General features: G+C 46.1%; 1 protein-coding gene across 1 annotated transcript; it reads left to right on the top strand.

Moving 5' to 3' along the window:
• The first annotated feature begins 73 nt into the window (after positions 1-73).
• On the top strand, positions 74-12,185 carry MTF1 (metal-regulatory transcription factor 1). Its single transcript, XM_008942705.1, is given in 11 exon segments — positions 74-539; positions 4,405-4,643; positions 5,056-5,187; positions 5,704-5,777; positions 6,309-6,442; positions 6,743-6,820; positions 8,343-8,445; positions 9,034-9,068; positions 9,070-9,606; positions 10,508-10,574; positions 11,612-12,185. Coding segments are annotated over 11 exon segments (2,202 nt in total). The 5' UTR covers positions 74-125; the 3' UTR covers positions 12,001-12,185.
• The last annotated feature ends 2,173 nt before the right edge of the window (positions 12,186-14,358 follow it).

Genomic DNA, 14,358 nt, shown 5'->3' on the forward strand with positions numbered 1-14,358 from the left:
GCCCGGCCGGTCGGTCCGGGCAGAGCCGCCCGATTGCCGCCGCCTGAGCCCCGCCGCTCGTCCGTCTGTTGCAGATGAGTCGTCACTGTGCAGCTTCACGATATCGCACTGAGAGGCGGTGAGCCATGGGGGAGAACAGCCCCGAAGGCAACATTATCTACTACGAGGTGGAGGAAGACGATTTAACCCAAGATGACAATATGATGAGGTTTGCTGATAAAAACGGGCTGGTTTCTTCATCGTCGGGGACGGTCTATGACAGGACAACTGTTCTGATAGAGCAGGACCACAGCGTGTTGGAAGATGACGAGGATGAAGGACAGTGTGGTGATCCCTTGCCTTTTTTACCAGAGGGTCATGAAGAAGGATTTCATTTAATAGCAGATCATGAAGGAATGTCCCAGGGTTATGTGCAACACATTATTTCTCCAGATCAGATTCATCTAACAATAAATCCTGGTTCAACTCCCATGCCAAGAAATATCGAAGGAGCGACACTCACTTTGCAATCTGAATGCCCAGAAACGAAGCTTAAAGAGGTGAGTGGCCAAGTGTGGCTGTGAATTTAATGCTTATTCTGTTTTTCATCGGGTTGCTTTAGCTGGTTTCAGAATGTGTTTTTTGGCAGCTTTTTGCTGTGGTCACTGTGTAGTGGGTGGATCAGGTTCCCGTGAGCTCTGCCCAGCTGCAGGGGTCCCCAGTTCTCCCTCTGTACCCTGCTGCTCTCGTGTGCAGCAGCCAGGGAGCGTGGTTTGACATGTGATAACACACTAGAGAGCAGGAAAATATTGTACTGGAAACGTGTTTATATTAGTAGCATATGTGATTTTTAATGGCCTTCTATTTTTCTTTTGCTTGGTTGATTATTTCTTGTGTTCAGAGATAACTGAAGAGAACATGAGCTCTGTTACTCTGTGGTTAACCACGCTCTGGAGAGAAATTACAGTCCAGGTGACAGGGTAAATTCCATTTTGTTGGTGGTACCTAAAGTATAAAACTTAAGATGCCCGACTTAAAAATTATTTGTAGTTTTATTGTGTCACTTACAGGGAAACTGTGAGAGGAAAAGGAGGGAAGCTTTTTTTGAAAGCTTAAGTCAGCTTCCATATTTGAAATGGTGATTACTTTTAGTTCTGTGTCCTTAATGAATTTTACCTGCATGCAGAGTGGGGAGGGCTGGTGCAGACTGGCTTGGGGTTCTTGCCTGCTGGGTGCAGAAGCAATGCAAAGCTGGCTGAAGCAGCAGCACAGTGATGACTTTGGGCTCCTTGATGTGCCTTTCTGAGTGGAGTGAGAGATGCTCTGTACAGGTGTCAGTGCCAGTGGTGTCAGCTGCCTGTGTAACTGACACTCTGCAGGGAGAGCCTCAGCAGTGTGCCCTGGCTGAGGAGGGCAGCTGGGTTTGAGCCCTCTGAATAATGTAGAGGAGCAGGGAGCGTTGGTTACCGCCGGCTGGGCAGTGAGGGAGGGGGCTGTGGGAGGCCAGCTCTGCAGCTAGCAAACTTCTGGGCTGGGGTTTTTTCAATAAGCCTAATTTATGCCTAAGGCATTCCTTCTGCTCAGTTATTCTTCATATGAGCAGCTGCTGAATCCTGCCTTCTTAGCTTCATGTTTGGGTTGGTCTGTCAGGCATGCGAGCGCTTTCTTTTCTGTCTGGGGTAACAAGTGTGCAGTCTGCAGTGCCTGAGGACAGGGTGCACCAGCTAAAGGGCTGATGGCTGCACGTGCAGTTTAACTCATTTTATTTCTTCTCGCCTCATTTTAAAAAAAGCCTTGTAAGAACTGGAATTTCCTAGTGAAATCCTTTATCTGAATTTATTTTCCATCTCTTGAATTAATTGGGATGGGGAAAGTTGCACTGTAGAGTGCAGTGGAAATAAGCCCTCAGCATATGTGATGCTTTTACATCTTGTAAATCTTTTTGCCCACGTTTCATCTGCTTGCTGCTGTAGCTGTGAGTCCTTCAATAGCTGCATAGTTCTGTGTGCACAGTCAGTGCTTAGTTGCTGTGCTAATGCTCCAAATGTGGAAAGAGCACTAAACACTCTGCTGCTTTACAGGAAGTTCTTTAAGACACAGTGGTAGTATTGCTTCTGAGGTACCCCTCAGAACAGGTTGTGAAATGAAGGTTTGGCCTTGAGGGGCAGGGGGAGCACTGCAAGGCCTTCGTTGTGGCTCAGTGTCACTCCCATCTTCCTTGGAACATCTGCATTTGCAGCAAGGAAACAGATCCCTGATCTGTAATTAACATTCTCCTTTACTCTTACTTTCTAGACCTAAATGTAAACACCTGGGAAGTTTAACAGACCCTTCACCTGATTTTTAGGTAGCTCCTGCCTGTCAGATTGCTTGGGTGCTATGGGAGGTACTGTGGAAAATGTCCTGGAGTGCCATATGTGAAATGTTAATTTCCAGCTGCCTTAAAACTCTAACAGGGAATGTTTGCTTCTGTGCTGCTGTGTAAATTTTACTGAGCCTGATGGTCCCTGGTGAAGGTAACGTGCTCCTCCTCAGCTGGTAAAAGGTGCTCTTGGGCCTTGGCTCTGGATGTGGCCAGTCTACACTGCTGGGTTTTGACTGGCTCAGCATAACCAAACTTGTTAATTATGTTGTAACTGTATCGTAATGCTTGGATGTTTATTGGTAACTTTTACCTGATTTGAGCTCTAAAACAACTTGCCCTTAATTTACAGTGCAATGACTGTTTTCTTCTCTTAAGGGCAAGTTGTTTTACAGTGCAATGACTGTTTTCTTCTCTGTGTGGGGCTTCTGTTAATGCTGAGTGACTAGATAAAAACAGGAAGGCCTCTAAAATCTCTTCCTCTTCAGGTTGCTGTGGGTCATATAATCTAGATTTGCACAATTAAAACAGTCTTTTACATCTTTCCTCTTTTTATGGCCTTGTACAAAATCAAGGGAGGATCAGATGCAGGCATGAACCACAGGTTTGGTTGTATGTGCCATTTCCAGTGCTTGGCATGCCAGGGATGGTGTGTTTCTGGTGTTACTCCTACTCAACACATCCACCTAAATTCCCATTAGTCTAGGAGGAGCATGACTTCAGATAAGATGATTTTAGGCTTGCCTGACAGTACATCAGGGCATCCCTTGTTATGCTGTTCTCAGCTCTCCAGCTGTGGTAGTAAAGAGCCTTGATGGTCAAATGTGCTTCCTGGTGGGTGTGTATAAAGGAGAAAGGAATGGCTGTTGGGCAGTGAGATGGGTGGCAACTCACAAGTGTGCCACGCTGGCTGTGTGTAGCTCCACTGGTTCTTTGGTATCAACCCCCAGTGCAGTATCTTGTTTTTTTCAAAGTCAGTCTGCAGCCTTTTGAGAGCAGTGAGGCTCGGTACTGTGAGAGGGCTGCCTTGTGCCTTGGCAAAGAGGAGATGGCTGGCTTACCCCTGCCCTGGTACCTTCCTGACTAGCTGCTAGAACACTGAATCTTCAAGTTCCTGCCCCTCTCTTGTGAGTTTGCATTGCCTTTCTAAACATTTCCAAATCAACATATTTTGGAACATTCTTCTCCTTGCCTGTCAACCATCAAGGCCTCTCAGGCTCCATAATTGCTCAGATGTTGTGGTTTCTCAAGTGCAACAGTCAAAGGCTGGTCTGCTACCTGGTGTTGAAGAGAAATTTATTCAAGCATATCAGATGGTTTATTCCTTCTACTTCACAAGAGAGGATGAGGCTTAATTAAGTGCTAGGACTTGCACTCTGGAACCTTCTGCATGTTGCAGGAGCTGGGAAGGTACCAAAATCCAGTTCAGTGTGAAATTGTTTCCTGGTGATCTGATGGGTGGCTGAGAAACCTGTAACCTCCTTTGATTCATCCCACTTCAGGCATTGACTGTGTCAGTAAACACAGGAAGGAGCAGAGCACAGAGAAAGCTGCTTTTGAGATAAAATGAAGTAATAAAGGGACTGATGGTTGGACCACAGGAGATGGTGAAAACCATGGTTCTCATTCGAGGTGTGAATGGGGATCCAGCACACAGGACAGTGCTTTTGAGGCTGGGTTGTCAAAGTACATTTTCCCATGTCTCCCTCCTCCACAAATGAGTGGCTCTGCCAGAAGCCCCTGAATGAAGTGCAGGCATTACATACAGGAATAGCAGAGAGGTTTGATGGCTTCTTAGCCTCCTTCCAATGATTTTGTAAAATTTTATCTAGAAACATTTCAAACTCTTTTTCCCCCTCTTCTGTGGGATTACTCCTCTGTAAGGTCAGCCTGCTTTCCACTGTGTGCCACTCCTTCCTCGCACAGTGCAGCACAAATATTAAGTTAAATGGCAGGGGTTTTTCTTTTGTGGTGAAAATCTGTTCCATTGTCTTTGACTTCAGTTCTACTGTCTGGATTCCAGAAATGCTTAAAAATTAAGCGTGCAGCATTTTGTCTCTTAGGTTAAGCGATACCAGTGCACCTTTGAGGGCTGTCCACGCACCTACAGCACTGCTGGGAACCTGCGCACTCACCAGAAGACCCACCGTGGGGAGTACACTTTTGTCTGCAATCAGGAGGGCTGTGGCAAGGCCTTCCTGACCTCCTACAGCCTCAAAATCCACGTTCGAGTGCACACCAAGGAGAAGCCGTTCGAGTGTGACGTGCAGGGCTGTGAGAAGGCCTTCAACACGCTGTACAGGTGGGAGGCCTCTGCCCCTGCTCTGGCAGATGCAGCTGGTGCTGATTCACAGGTCGCATCTGCTTTTTGTTTGTGTCTGGATACAGTTGTCGTGCTCCTTCCAGGTACAGGTGTGAATGTAACCCCCCAAAACGTGGAAATGCAAGAGTAGGACAGTAGAACCTGTGATGACATACTTAGCTTGTTTATATTACGGTAGTATTGAAGGTGGTGCAGAAACACCAGGAATTCTCACATTTGCTTGAGGACCTTGGAAGTGCCAGCAGTTACTTTCACGAGCTAGTTACCTTCCACTCAGGTGCATTAAGCCTTTGATCCCGTCCTGCACGTTTGAATCCACACCTCACTTGCGTCAGGTAGGGGCTGTCTCATCCTGCAAGTGATAGAAGGGTGTTTTTGGCGTGTCTCTTAGGTTGAAAGCACACCAGAGGCTCCACACGGGGAAGACGTTTAACTGCGAGTCGGAGGGCTGCAGCAAGTACTTCACGACGCACAGCGACCTGCGGAAGCACATCCGCACCCACACTGGGGAGAGGCCCTTCCGGTGCGTGCTGCGCTGCGGGCACCCGGCCCGGGGCACGGCCCGGGGACACCCCTGCCAAAAGGCCAAAGCTGTGTCCTGGTGAAGAGCTGTTCTCATGAGAAACTAGTGGAGCCAGATGGTGTTTGAGCACGTATGCCCTACAGCTCCACCAGCTGCCGGTAGAAGTGTGTGAGATGGCTCTCTTCACAGACAACAGTCAAGCTGTTGTTTTAAACATAGATGTGTGCCACGATTATCATGTTTTTGGAACATATTGCTGCTTCTGTGCTGTATTGGTGTTTATTCTATGAAGGACCCCCCCCAATGCTGACCTTTTGGCTGAATTTTCGAGCCCTGTTTGGAGCCCTGCTGTAGGCTGTGGCAGGCAGGGCAGCTGGTGGGAGGTCCCTGGTTATAACACAGATGAGAACTAGGCCTGCTTTTCAGACTCCATGGGCTAGTGCAGAGTGTGATCTCAGGTTGTAACTAATGCCCCAGAGAAGCCTGATGCTAACCCTGCTGTGATGCCTCATTCAGGTGTGAGCATGACGGCTGTGGAAAGGCGTTTGCTGCAAGCCACCACCTTAAAACACATGTTAGGACACATACTGGTAAGTCCTGAGGGTTTGGTTTTTTCTTTAATTGAGCTTATTCAGTTTATGCTCACTCTCAGACTCCTACTGTGTATCTGTACCTGTGTGTAATATGTGGGTGCCACCCAACTGAGTGGTGCAGCTGATGTGCTGGAGGGATGGGGTGCCACCCGGGGGGATCTGGGCAGGCTGGAGGATCCCTCCCGTGGGAACCACGTGAAGTTTGACAAGGCCAAGTGCAAACTCCTGTGCCTGGGTCAGAACAATCCCCAGCGTTCCGTTTTTGCACTTCCATTTGCAGCTGCCAGCTCTTGAGTTCCATGCACATGTTTGCATGTGTGTCACTGATGATGCATAAAAATCCAGTGCTGTGTTCTTGTGCTGGCCCCCGTGGTACATGGAAGGCTTTATCTGCAAGGCTCCCGGGAAGGCTGGATGTGTGAAGTGCCATTGAACCATCCTCTGTGTCAGATGTCCTTACCCTTCTAGGTGCTTCGAAAGTACCTGTCTGATATGTTTGTAAGTTTGTCTGTTTTGCCCTGCCTGTAGGGGAGAAACCCTTCTTCTGTCCCAGCAATGGCTGTGAGAAGACCTTCAGTACACAGTATAGTCTCAAGAGCCACATGAAAGGTCATGAGAAAGGACTTTCCTATAATGCACTTCCCAATAGCAATGTATCTGAGGTAAGTAGCACTTCTGTTTTATATAGACTGATTTGTCCTCTGCTAATCTAAAATTCTAGATTTAATTTTTTTGGAAGTAATGTAAAAGAGATGTTAAGAGTCCCAATAGCTACCAAATATCCTGTGCTTACTGATGTTGCTTCTTGGATTTTAGAACTGAGACTTGAGTTACATGTAGGTTAAAAAAAAAAATTCTACATGGGCAAAATTTTATGGACTCTAAGAAAAATAATTTAAAACATTTCTGACACTATTTTTTTTTTTTTGCTATGTAACTTAATTTCTTTTTCTTCTTTACAGGATACAAGCCACTCACTTTGTCTGAGCGACTTAAGCCTCATCTCAACAGATTCAGAATTGAGGGAGAACTCTAATCCAGTGAGTTACTGTCCTGGAATTGCCTCACCTGTAATTTGAGTTCTGCTTTTGTCTGGCAATGTGCTTGTCAATGAGAACACAGCCAATTAGATATGAGCAAATGGTGGCCTCTGTGTTGCTTGTCCAGGCCTCCAGCACACTGTGCTTTAAGCTTTCCTTTCCCTAATGGAGGAGATTCACTCTTTCACAGCATAAGTGGCTGTGGATGGAATTGTTCTGGATGTTCTGAATACTGGGGGGTGTTTTTGTGTGTCTTGTAGCATTTTGTAGCAGACTCTCTTGACAAAAAATGTTTCTTATCCTACTGAGCCCGTAAATATGACATGTTGTTGCTGTCCTTTCTGGAATGTTGGAACAAAAAAAAATTTCTGTCTAAAAGCAGAATAATTAATGGAAAGAGAGGTATTTTCCTCCAAGACATGCAGTGCTTAATTCAGCCCATTTGTAAAGGCTTTGCATTTGATCTTACCATAATAATGTTTGTGCTTGTTGGTAACTGTTGAGTGAGCTTAAATTTTTACATAGAGGAAAACTATGTACTGGTGAGACTGCCCCCACATGAAGGCACAAAGGAATGACAGTGTGCAGCTTTTTAATGTGCTCTGTTCCTGAGCAGGGTGGGTGACAGTAGTGCATAGCCCAGGATACCATCTAAGCAGAGCTGGTTTGTTCTGCTCCAGAAAAGGTGTATCAAACAACTGACAACAAAGGAATGCCTTTTTCTGTTTCTAACTTTAATCCTTATTTCTTGTAATACTAAGTGTTGATGCAGAAGAATATATTTTGCTTTTGAAGGACTTAGTTATTGTAAGGTTTGGCTCATGACACTGGTGGATTTGATTGTGCACAATAAATATCCCCACAAGTGCCACTTTACACTAAGTGGAATATGTTGCCCTTTCTGAAGGTGGCTGGTGAACTGGAGAGGTATTTCTGGCATTCTTACACTGCTTGACTGGGATTTGTGCAAAGTGGATGGAGACTTAAGATATAATATTATCTGATGTCCCCACCATAAAAGGGACATACATCTGTTGGTACAAGTCCAGAGCAGGGCCACAAAGATGATCCAGGTCCCAGAGTATCTCTGCTATGAGGATGGGCTGAGGGCACTAGGATTGTTCAGGCTGGAGGAGAGAAGACTCTAGGGGGACCTGAGAACTGCCTCCCAATACCTAAAGGGAACCTCCAGGAAGGCTGGAGAGGGAATTTTCACAAGTGTCCACAGACAGGACAAGGGGAAGTGGTTTTATACTCAAGGAGAGTAGGTTTAGACTAGATCTTAGGAAGAAGTTCTTCAGTATGAGGGTGGCCAGACTCTGAACTAGATTGCTCAGAAGAGAGGTTTTGTATGTCCCCTCCCTGGAGGTGTTCAGGGCCAGGTTGGATGAGGCCTTGAGCAACCTGATCTGGTTGAGAGGCAGCTCTGCCCATGGCAGGGAGGTTGGATGAGATGACCTCTAGGGTCCCTTCCAACCTAAGCCATTCTGTGATGTCTTCCTCTTTATTTTCTCTTTGCCAGACCCATGGACAAGACCTTAGCACAATCTCACCAGCAAGCATCTTCGAGTCAATGTTTCAGAGCCCAGATCACACTGCGAATCAGGACGACTCTCAGCAGACAGGTATGGATTGTATCTGCACTGTTTCAGCAGAGCTTTTTGACAATTTTCTCCCTGTGTGTCCCTGTATGTAATTTGGCATTTCAGGCTGAAGATCACTGCTGCATAATTCACCCACATAACTCTAAGTAACAAACAGAATTTTAACGTCAGTGTTGCAATTGTTTTGAGTTGAAGGGTGTTGTATGGGCAGATGGTAACACCCAGTGATGGAGGAGCTGGCCTGGTATTTACTGCACCTTGTCACACGCTGCTGACACTCATGCTCTTAACTTTCCACATAAGCATTGTTTAAAAGCTTCCTCTCTTGATGTAGCTGCACAAACTGGCTGTTAGAAAGGCTTTTTAGAGAGCGAGTGGATGAGGCTGATGAGCTGGTGTGCAGCATTCAGTGTTACCAGACTCCTGACTTCGGGCCTACCTGTAGATTTCACCACCTGGTGTTGTGGCTTTGAGCACTGCTCTGAAGATGTGAACCTGGTGATGCTCCGCTTAGGAAAAGCCATCAGCCAGCTGATCAGTTCATTGAAGAAGTGCCTCATTCAGATGTTCTGAGAACTGATGTATTTACATTTTTGTTTCTTTTGGCAGCTGCCTTGATTGAGGGTTTTAACGGCGAGGCAGAGCCGGCGGCTGCCGCCCCCGGCGGCGCCCGCCCCCCCCGCCGCAGGGGACTCGGCACCGCTCTCTCTTCCACTCGTGCTGCAGCTTGGCATCTCGGAGCCTCCCCACTCAGCACTACAAGCCTCAGCAGCCCCTGCTGCTCCCTCCTCCGTAGGAACCAGCTCACAGCCAGCTGCGTTTGGAAATCCTGCAACTGTTTTACAATCCCCAGAAGTGCCTGTTCCTCACAGCACACAGTTTGCAGCCAGTCACCAAGACTTCCTGCAGCATACTCAGACACCGCCGCAGCCCATTGTCCAGGGAGTCTCCGTGGTCGCTGGGCCACCTGCCCCAGCAGCCTCCAGTGCCACCGAGCCCCTGCCAGCCCTAGTCCAGACTGTGCCTGTCGGTGCGAACTCTGTCCTGACCAGTAACCCCACAATAACCATTACTCCTTCCCAGAGCACCGCTATTCTGCAGTCCAGCATTGTCATGGGGGAGCAGAACTTGCAATGGATCTTAAATGGTGCCACTGGTTCTCCACAAAGCCAAGAACAAATGGTCAGTATATCCAGCACGGCTTGGAAACAGCTTGAACCATCTTCTCTCTTCTTCCTAGAGTCCTTGCTTTTGAGAAGGAAGGGGATCAAACCTGTAACTGTAAGATAGAAGCCACGATGCAGCATTACACGTGCTTACCAGGTTACTATGTGTAAGCACGTCACCAGTTGAGCCCCTGAAACAGGTAGAGAAACAAATAGAAAGTAGGTAGAGAAATGCACGATGCAGAAAAAAATATTGCTGTCATCTTTTCCCCAGTGACAGCTCCTCACAGCAGGTACCATCTCGGTTTGTCCAGGACAGTGCACCACGTGGCCTGAGAATAGATGCAGAACTCATCTATTACTTTGACGAGCAGAAGCACAAAAGACTCTGTGTAGGCATTTTGTGTTCTCTGTCTCTTCCTAATTTAGCCTGATAAAGATAATGAAAATTTTTCTGGAAAAAGTGTGTTTCTGGTTCTTCAGTAAATCTGGATTCCTGAGACATCAAGTGTTTTATCTTCTAGAGTAGTGTTGCCACCTTTAGACTTTCTCAGATGCCGGTGGTCAGCAGTGAGTGGCTGCAGGTACAGGCAATATGGGCAAGCACAGCAGTGTAAGAATCCAGTAATTCAGCTGTCAAAAACAACAAGCTGTGTTAACCAGGATGTGGTGCAAGAGTGACTACTCCCCATCCTGAGGGCTACTGAAATAATACTCTGAGTTTTGGGGTAGTCAGAACATAGCTCAGAACCAAGCTGCATGTTATAAATTTTAGTTATTAGTTTTCCTGTGTGTTCTCTTTGGAATATGTGTGTAGCTGTTTCATTTGCTTGCAGCTGTTTAGAATTTGAACAATAGAAATTTTATTAGAATCAACTCACACGTGTTGTCTTTTTGTTTTTGTTTTTTTCTTAAAGCCACAAGTTCCAAAAGTTGTAGAAAAGGTATTTTTTACCACTGCATTACCAGTAGCTGGCAACACAGGTAAGCTCAACACTGAAATTGCTTTTCTGTCCTTCTGTGTGTTTGTAGCACTGTTAGCTTGACCAGCATTTGTGGTGATTTTATTGCTTGCAGAAATGTTGAAGTAAACCCTTCCGTGTTTTTACCTTCCTGAGGTTTTAAGTGCAAGTCTGCTGTAGGCTCGTTGGTTTGCACTGTAGTTGGTCTGTCCTGTAGTAGTTTTTCTAATGACTTGTAAGATAATCAGGTTCACAAATTAGTTCCATCCTGTAGTCATAAAAATGGTATTGTAGTGGAAGTCATGTAGGAGGAAAAAAAAAAACACCATAAATGGAAGGACATAATTTGGTTTTTGTTGTTTAAAGGGAAGACATGAAACAAGTAGTAAACTTAATCAGTTCTTCAACAATTGTTTTTGGTAAACACTGAGATACATCAAAATCCTACACAACTGTAGAAATTCTGTTCTAGAACATGCTTCCTACAGTGTTGTTATATTGCAGAGCTGAATCAATCAGGGTCAGGAGAGATTGCGTAAGTTCAGAACTTCAACTTTAAAAAAGAAAGGAAGCTGGGCAAGTAGAGCAGCGTAGGAAGAGCGAGGAGGAAGCATGAGAAGCAAGAGCGAGGAGGGAAGCAGTCTTGGGGAAAATGAGCAGGAGAATACCTGTGTTGGAGTCAGGGAGTCAAACTGCTGGTGTGATGTTGTATCATCCTCACGGATCGGTGTGTAGGGAGTGGGGCTTTGAATACTGCTCTTTATTGGATTTTGTGCTGTAAAAGGTATGATGCTTGTCAAAGAAGAGACATATTGTGCTGTGTAAAAAAACTTTGATCTGACTTGTGATGCCTGGGTTCAGCTTGAGCAGGTTACTCATCAAGAGAGTACCTGCCGCTTTTTTCTTATTGATCATCTGCTGGAGGTGTTCATTGTGCTTGAACAGAACACACCAGCTCTGCTGCAGGGAACATCCAGCCTGGTTTAACAAAGATAATTTGTCTCTCCCTGCTGTGAAATTATGTAGTTCCATTGTGTTTTGTCTTTGTTTCACCTTCAGGAAACCCTGTTCAGCAGATTGGTCTCAGTGTTCCTGTCATCATTATAAAGCAGGAGGAGGCCTGCCAATGTCAGTGTGCCTGCCGGGACTCTGCCAAGGACAAAGCCACTGTTAAGAAGGAATGTTCCTCGCCTGATTCTAAAGCTTTGGAGCAGCCAGCTCCCCAGCTGCAGCCTCAGACCTTCTCTTCCTCTTCCCCCTCTCCTTCCTGTGGGCAGAGCAGTCAGATAGTTAACCCTTCCGACTCACAGACTGAAAAGTTAAGTGCCATGGATGTATCCGACTTCCTGTCCCTCCAAAGCCCTGAAACCCCATCTAATATGATTCAAATCGAAGCACTACTGCAGGGTGAGGAAGATATTGGTTTGAATAGCAGCTTCTCAAAGTGAAGATGTTCCAGATTTTCCTTTGCACCTGGAGGGTAAAACCCTTCCCTTTAGAAGCAGAAACTGAAGGATCGATTTGTTTTCCTTCCTTTGTGGAAGTTTTGTGGCTTATTTCTGCTTCACAGATGTCATCTTAGTCACATCCCAGGTACATCCATCTTCAAGAATCTATCTAAAAAAAGAAAAGGTAAAAAAAAAAAAAAAAGAAAAATCTAAGTTATATATGAACTGTTTTGGCTGCACTGTCTGTCACTTTTGCTTGTCATATGTGAACACAGAAGTTAAGGTTACTCGTGTGCAAGAAGAGTTTTAAAAAGAAAAAGGGGGGTTAGTTTGTCTCCAGTTGCACATCACTTTGGGATTAAGGTACTGGCAGCAAGTGGGTGTTTGTTACAACTCCCTGGGTCTATAATTTTCTTCTGTCTCTTATGCCTGATACTGATACTAATTGTGCACTATGAGGGGAGCCCAGGAAAGGAATTTGCTGTGGTAGAGAATGGCATTATTGTAGAAGGTGATTTATCTGCAATTGTATTGGAATGCGGTTGTCACATCACTGAGCTGGGAGCTGATGCCTGGGTTTGCTTTGTACTAACGCTGTTACTAAAGCCAGCAGAAATTCTGGGGGGTTTATTTCAGTAGAGCACAAGTACCTTGTGTTCCTGGTAGATCTGTTCATTTAATTTCCTTAGGACTTAACAAGTGTGGTGGCACACACTGTGCCACAGCACGGGAACACAGAGCCCCAGCTTGCTCAGGTGTCTGTTTCCTTTGCCTCTCTTTGAGAGATGCAGCGAGTCCCAGATCACAGAATCAGTGTCAGGGGTTGGAAGGGACCTCCAGAGATCAAGTCCAGCCCCCCTGCCAGAGCAGGACCATCTAGTCTAGGGCAGGTCACAGGAGTGCCTCCAGATGGGTCTGCTCTTTTGATGTATTTGGCTCTGTTCAGAAACAAGTCATCCTCTTAACCCCCAGGACTGTTTCATCAGGAGCGTGGTGCCTTTGCTGGTTACTCTCATCCTTTGTCAAGAACAACCCTAGGGAAATTTTCAGAGTGATTCAACATAAATTTGGTGTGAATTCAGTGAGTCTGTCCTTCAGCTGCCCATAGAAATGCTTCCTTTTGTGTGCTTTTTTTTTTTTTCTGTTAAGCTATATAATTTCTGCCTGAATCTGCCTCCAACCTAATGCAATGCCAGCTTTTTGTGCATGGGGCTATTTCTTGACTAAAAGATGTTACACAACGTAGTAGTTTTTCATATCAAACTGAAAGTCTATATTCTAACCTACTCAGGGTAAATAAAACACAAACCCCCCTTCCACCAAAAAGCCTGTAATGTTGCAATAAATGCAGTCTCATTCTAAATGGTTTATTTATGCTGCATTATTTTAAAAGATGTAATTTTATAGTGTTCTATCCATCCTTCTGGCTTTGGCTGTCAGTCTTTTTATGTTAAAGGAAAGAACATTAAATAGTCTTTATTCAGTTTACAGTGTCGTCATTAGTGAGATACAAAGATAATGACTGTGAGCCAAGTAACGTGGAGTGTCTCTGCACACTAAATTTAGGAATGCAGACTCTAGGGGATAGAGATCTTCCAGTCTTTGTGTTTGGTCAGAGCTCCAGGAGTGCAGGCAGGGCCCCACTGAGGAGCAGGTCTGAACCCTCTGGTGACACACTGTGTGGTCTTACCAGCCCCGCTGCTGGGCTTAGCTGGGACAGTGGCTTCAGTGATCTCATGTGCTGGTACCCCCTTCTGAATGTGCTGCCATGGCACGGGTGGAAATGGGCTGGGGGGAACTGGCTTTTCACCCCTCTGACAACTGGCTTCCAGTTGTTATGTTTAGAAGGGTAAAACTGTCTGTTTGGGGTGAACATGAGGGAGGAGAGGCCGTGCAAAGAATGCTGTGTGTCTGGGAGGTGTTGTGTCACTCTGCTAGGGCAGAGTGCTCTGTGGTAATGGCAGGACAAGCCTGGGGGCAGCAGCTGAACTGGAAACACACCAGCTGTGTTCCTCCCGGGGTGCTGGTGCATGGTGTGGTGCTGTGCAGGGCTGTCGCAGGGGGGATGTGGGCTCTGCAGCACTAAGGTTTGCATCCCCAAAACACAGGTTAACAAAGTGGTTTATGTTTTGTTTTTGCAGTGGCAATCCCTAGAGAGCAGTGGGACCGTGGCCCCCTTTGGTTTTCTCCTACAGCTTCATTTTGTGTTGCAGTTTGGTTGCACAGCAGCAAGAACAGCTTTGAACACAAAAGAAATTGTCTCAGGCCCGTGTGGCTGGGACTGTCCTGGTGGGGGATGAATCTCCTGCCAGTTCTTGCACAGAGCTCTGCCTCAGAGGAGAGCAAGTGGCTACTGGA

This window comes from Merops nubicus, unplaced genomic scaffold (assembly GCF_000691845.1).
Source record: "Merops nubicus isolate BGI_N331 unplaced genomic scaffold, ASM69184v1 scaffold23996, whole genome shotgun sequence".
NCBI lineage: Eukaryota > Metazoa > Chordata > Aves > Coraciiformes > Meropidae > Merops > Merops nubicus.